Raw genomic sequence first — 6,720 nt, forward strand, 5'->3', positions numbered from 1 at the left:
TATTATGTATGTAAATATTTTTACAAGTATGTATTTATATTTTTAGATATAATATATATATATATATATATATATATATATATATATATATATATTTACATAAAGTTTATATTATTATTACATTGTGTAAACTGGAACAAAGCCCTCGTTGTCTGGCGGTATGACAATCATATCTCACCAATCATATATTACAAGTAAAATGGTGGGTTAATGTTTCTGTTGAAGTATTTCCTAATTCTTGGACAGATTTTTCTGTTAAATTTTATTGCTAATAATGCATCATCTGGCTTGACATTCAGGGTTTTATCCTATAATTATGGCTATAAAAATAGGTATAATATAAATATTATATTGAATAATATATTATCATAATGTGTGTCTGTACATAGTATGTATGTAAATATGTATTCAAGTATGCATGTATAAATTTAGGTCTAACCCTAGAGTGCAGGAATCAACAGACTTTAAATGATGCTTATGATAATGATAAATCATAACGATAAAATGACAAAAAAAAAACAATTTTGTACTGTAGATCTTGGATTAATATTTATTACTTTTGCAGTCACAACTATATAATATTATAATAACATTTATACAAATGAATGTCAAGTGCTAAAACTACTAAGTTAATATACTGAAGTTTTATACTAATATATTCACTGAAGTCGACTGTTAATAAAAAAATATACTGTATATTTCTTGCACTAGAAATTATATGAAAACAACTACAATTAATAACTTAAGTTTAGTTTGCAACTCATTTTTTAACCTTAGTGATTCTTACACTAAAATTAAGCATCAAGAATACTGAGAATTTAATTTGATACCGTGATTTGTCACTGATATAGAGAGGTAACTTTACAAAGCCTTTATGATGATGAGCTGAATATTGCAATGAAGAAACATTGTACAGTAATAGGATTTTATACATAACCTGTATTAGTACAGTAAAACAAATGTTACAGTTATTTTTTTTTGTTCGAATGGACATTACTAAAGATAAAATTATTAGGCAAAACCTGAAAAGACTGCTTCATTGAATTGCTACTATACTATACTAAATATCATTCACACCATAATATTATTATTAACAAAACAATAATATTATTAAAATATATCAATACAAATAATTGAAAAATGTAGATTACAAAAAATCTGTCCACAGAACAAGATTTAAAACATGGATAAAAAATTTGTGGTGAGCTTCTTTTCTCTGACTGGGGAAACATAATATGCATTTGTGCTGTCTCCTATCTCAGTATAGTAGTACTATATTGGTTACTAGGCTACGTTGCGAACGCTTTATCTATGTTTATGTTCGTCTGCGGTATGCAGATGAGTCATATGTTCATGTAGATGCTGAGTTTAGAAATAGACGAGACAAAACATTGGTACTGTTGTTAATAGAGCTAGGACGAAGATGTATAATGCATAATGTAGCCTGCCACAAGAACCGTCTTTGTGAGTAATTAATCACTCTTTCTACGATTTACACTATATAATAACTTGCTAAAGTCTCAGTTATGTTTAACGTTTATATCGGATGTTACTAGCATTATATTACTATTGTCGATTACCAGTATTTCATACCGTACAGTAGCAAAGTAGGGCATAGGCTTATAGCTGTCTGTGTAGGCCCTAAGCTTATACATAGGCTTGTTATAGACGTTTAATGATGACGTTTTATTATTATAACTGAGCCCTATGTTTGTATTTATCGTACTGATTTACGCCATTTATGTGGGCGGCCCCCAGGCTGTTCGATATACAGTTAAATATCTACACGTTATTGTGTGGATGTGGCGGCGTTTACGCTAGCCTATGCTTATTGCTATGCTTTTTTCATTTATATATTTCAGTTACCGCACGCACGCACACACGCACGCATACATTTATGTCATTGTTGATTAAACGGACTCAGAAAGCCGTACTTGTGTCTGTTGAGTTGCATTGACTGATTGTTGGTTAACTAGCTGGATAGCGGTCCCGGACATCCTCCGACGTGAGGCCAGCATAGTAAAAAGACTGTGGCATATTTAGACGACTACTATAAAAGAAGAATGGCAATGAGAAGGAGTAGTGAATCAGGTTCGAGACGCTCTCGCTCGTCATCAATTTCACAACTTGCCGTGACAGCTGCAGAGGCGCGGGCCGATGCCGCCATGCAGTTGGCTCGCGCAAAATACGCACAGGAAAGGGCTGCAGCGCAGATAGAGGCCGCCAAGGCAAATGCGGCATACGAATCTCTGCTCCAAGAAGAGGCTGCAGCAGCTGCAGATGCCAGATCTAAAGTACTACAAGAGTTGCTTCAGCACTTAAGAACGGAGTTTAATGAAGACTCGTTAGCTGACGTGCCTGTGATTGAACCGTCCCTTTTCGTCGCAGAGTATGTTAGCAGCCTGCCGGAGCAAGCACAAACTCCACCAGAAACAAATCCAGTATCCAATAAGCTTAACCAAGATCTAGACCCTGTTGTTCAAGAATCAACCCAGCAACCGACCACTACTGGACATGTAAAGTTGGAATGCACTGTTCCAGATTCACCCCCGGAAGCACACCCTACAGGAGATGCCAAGTTGGATAGCAACGTTCAAAATTCGTCAAAAGAAATATCAACGACAGTTCCAGTTTCCGAACTTCTCCAGGGAATAATGAAACTCTACGCACGTCGCGACCTCGTCACAACTTGCATTCCTACATTCGATGACGAGCCGGAAAACTTCAGAGCCTGGAAATTGTCCTTCAAGAATGCAATCAGCGGTATTCCAGTAAGTCCATCGGAGGAGACCGACCTCATACTTAATTACACCGGTGCTAAATCAGCAGAAATTGTGAAACGTGCAAGGGCCGTCCACATCTCCGACCCTGCGAAAGGTTTAAATGTTGTGTGGGAGCGGTTACAAGAAAAGTATGGCATTCCCGAAATAGTTACGACGGCACAAATCAACAAGCTTTTTAGATTCCCAGATATAGCTAAGGGCCACTACGAAGAGCTTAGAAAATTTGCAGACCTCGCACAAATGGTAGAACAAGCCAGAGTAGATGGTGGCCTTCCAGGGCTTAACTATTTAGACACATTCATGGGCGTTAACCCCCTTGTAGCCAAGCTACCACGAGATATCCAAGAGAAGTGGCGAACACGAGCGTTCCACTATAAAGAACAGAAGGAAGGTCAATTCCCACCATTTAATTTCTTTTCATCACAAAGAAAAAAAATTTTTATAAGCAAGTTTGTCACAGACTTTGCAAAAGAACGAAACGACAAAAGTCTTATGCTGTCTACCCACGAGGTAGAATCGAAAACACATCTTAACCCAAGAAGGCTGAGTGGTCCTGCCAGACCTCCATATCGCACTAACGTTCTGACAAAATTGACTGGTGTTGCCAAGGCTCATGACAATCCGGCATCAGATGGTATAGACATAGATACCAAATGTCCTATACACAGGACTCCTCATCCACTGACTGATTGCAGAGCGTTCCTTAGGATGCCGATGGAGGAAAAACGTTCACTGTTGAGGTATTCAAAGATTTGTTTTCGGTGTGTGGCATCCACAGCCCATATTGCAAGAAACTGTAAAGCTAAGGTTTCGTGTTCAATCTGTGGTGGTAATCGGCACAAAGATTTCCTCCACGTTGACACACATGCCGACGAAGCGCATGGCGGGGAGCGAAGACCGGTATTATCGAAATGCACCCAAGTTTGCCGCAACAAGCCATCTGGAAGATCTTGCTCCAAAATATGTTTGGCACGAGTATATATCGACGGCAATCCTGAAAACGTGATTACCACTTATGCCGTCCTAGATGATCAAAGTAACAAGTCCCTGGCCAAATCCAAGCTGTTCGACCTGTTGAAGGTTAACTAGCTGGATAGAACACAGCCGGTCGTTGCATTACATGACTTATTATAGAATCCGTCGACGGTCAAGTATCCATACCTGCTCCACCATTAATTGAATGTAATGCAATTCCCGATTGTAAGGAGGAGATACCTATTCCAGAAGTAGCAGAACATCATCCGCATCTAAAGTCAATTGCGAAGGAAATTGACCCCAACGCAGATATACTAATACTCCTGGGGCGAGATGCACCACAGGTCCATAAAGTCCGTGAAGTTCGCAACGGACATAACAACTCACCATGGGGACATCGACTAGACTTAGGCTGGGTGGTGATCGGAGAAGTTTGCATAGGAAAAGCGCACCATAGTAACACTGTCAATACATTCCGTACACATGTCCTGCCGAACGGACGTCCTTCCTGTTTCGAGTCATGTACAAACCATTTCGACATTTCACACCCAGCCCACCCACCAGATCCAGAAACGCACTATGCTGGTAGACGATGGCCCAACCCGGGGGAGGACGTTTTTCGTGTGTCCAAGTTTGATAACAAAGTCGGTAGCTCCATAGAAGATAGACAGTTCTTAAAGATCATGACATCCGAGTTCTCAAAAAGTGAGACTGGGAATTGGGTCGCTCCACTTCCATTTCGCATGTCCAGGCCACCGTTACCTAACAACCGTCACGATGCGATGAAACGATTTCATTCCCTACTTAAGTCTTTCTCAAGAAAGTCAAAGATGAAAGACCAGTATCTACAGTTCATGACAACCATGATTACTAAGGATCACGCGGAACAAGTAATTTCCGACGGTGATGGAGAGCGATGGTATCTGCCTTACTTTCCCGTATACCACCCGAAGAAGCCGGACAAGATCCGAGTGGTATTCGACTCAAGCGCGGATTATCATGGTGTCTCTCTAAATAGCGTGCTCATGACTGGACCAGATCTATCCAATAACCTCATAGGCGTCTTATTACGGTTCAGGGAAGACGTCGTCGCAGTCATAGCAGACATAGAGCAAATGTTCCATTCATTTCAGGTAAAAGAAGACCATAGAGACTACCTTAGATTCCTATGGTTCGAGAATGACTATCCGGATGGAGCAATCGTGGATTATAGAATGAAAGTCCATACATTCGGTAATTCACCATCACCAGCTGTTGCAACATTTGGCTTGCGCAAGACTGCCCAGGATGCTGAAGACACGTTTGGCAAAGACGCTCGAGAATTCGTGAACCGTAACTTCTACGTTGACGACGGTCTAAAAGCTCTCCCCACTCCAGACAAAGCTATTGACCTGCTACAACGCACTCAGGCAATGTTAGCAACTGCAAATTTGCGTCTTCACAAAATTGCCTCCAACAATGTCGAAGTAATGGGAGCCTTTTCCAGCGAAGACCTAGATCTCAACGTACAAGCACCTCCAATCCAAAGGTCTTTAGGAGTATATTGGGACCTAAAGCGTGACGTGTTCACATTCAGAATTGGAGAAGAAGAGAGACCTTTCACCAAACGAGGAGTGTTAGCCGAAATAAACAGCATCTACGATTCTATTGGTATCGCTGCTCCAGTCCTAATTCAGGGGAAACTGTTGCTGAGAGAGATGACCAGCGAAAAGTCTCTTGATTGGGATCATCCTCTGCCCAAACACACACAGTCGGCATGGCGCAATTGGCAGGCATCCTTACCCATCTTGGCAGAAAGCTACATTCCTCGAGCATATACACCTGTTCCAAGTACCCAAGCGCAAAGGCGTGAATTACATACATTCGTTGATGCGTCGACCCAAGCCATTGGAGCCGTCAGCCATCCATGTGAGTTTTGTACTTGGTAAAGCAAAATTAGCTCCGAAGCAAGCAACTACAATACCAAGACTGGAACTTTGTGCTGCAGTGTTAGGCGCAGAAATAGCCGACTTTATTTCCGACGAACTCGACTTAAAATTGGACGAGATGGTTTACTATTCGGACAGCCGGTTAGTACTCGGATATATATCAAATCAAACCAGGCGATTCTATGTATATGTTAGCAACAAAGTAGAGCGTATACTCAACACCACACAATCCGTACAGTGGCGTTATATACAGTCAGACAAGAATCCAGCCGACCTGCCTTCTAGAGGTATTACCTCGTCTGGACTAGCGTCTTCTGAATGGCTAAAAGGCCCTGAATTTCTCCGTAACAAAGGCACTACAGCAGATATTCAACCAACCGAATTTCCAATCAAAGAAGAAGACCCCGAAGTTAGACCCGTTGTTAAGACTTATTCTACAAAATTGCAGCCAAGCTCGGGACTCGGAGCAGAAAGGTTTCACAGGTTCTCTGATTGGTTCAAACTCTTACGAGCAATAGTTAACCTACTCCATATAACACGTTCATTCGGCAACAAGCCCACACAACCTAAAAGCTGCAAAGGTTGGCATATTTGCACGTCATCAACCACACCAGACGACTTAGCTGAGGCAAGTCAAATTGTTATACGCACTACCCAGTCTACTGTGTTCAAAGCAGAATTGGACCTGTTAGAAAGCTGACGACCACTTCCAAAGGCGAGTCCACTCATTAAGCTAGATCCATATATAGATGACAAAGGGCTTCTTCGTGTCGGTGGGCGCCTCAGTAATGCTGGAATTGGAGAACGTGCTGCTCATCCTATAATTATTCCAGGATCCCACTATGTATCTGACTTATTAATCCATTATTATCACACACAAGTTAAGCATCAAGGGAGACACTTCACACGTGGAGCAATCAGAAGTGCAGGATATTGGATTGTTGGAGAGAAGAGTAGAGTTATCAGTATTATCGACAAGTGCGTTAGATGTAGAAAGTGCAGAGGCAAAGAACAGATTCAAAAGATGGCAGATC

General features: G+C 41.1%; 2 protein-coding genes across 2 annotated transcripts; both read left to right on the forward strand.

Moving 5' to 3' along the window:
* The first annotated feature begins 2,063 nt into the window (after positions 1-2,063).
* Positions 2,064-5,686, forward strand: LOC117112468. The gene is made up of 2 exons (XM_033255555.1): positions 2,064-3,863; positions 3,989-5,686. Exons 1-2 carry the CDS (start codon positions 2,064-2,066, stop codon positions 5,684-5,686), a joined length of 3,498 nt encoding a protein of 1,165 aa, XP_033111446.1.
* A 118-nt stretch (positions 5,687-5,804) lies between these two features.
* LOC117112469 lies at positions 5,805-6,386 on the forward strand. Its single transcript, XM_033255556.1, has one exon. The coding sequence runs from the start codon at positions 5,805-5,807 to the stop codon at positions 6,384-6,386; it is 582 nt and encodes a 193-aa protein (XP_033111447.1).
* The last annotated feature ends 334 nt before the right edge of the window (positions 6,387-6,720 follow it).

The sequence above is a fragment of the Anneissia japonica genome, unplaced genomic scaffold (genome assembly GCF_011630105.1).
Source record: "Anneissia japonica isolate Jap-2015-1 unplaced genomic scaffold, ASM1163010v1 scaffold3220_len204154_cov177, whole genome shotgun sequence".
Lineage (NCBI taxonomy): Eukaryota > Metazoa > Echinodermata > Crinoidea > Comatulida > Comatulidae > Anneissia > Anneissia japonica.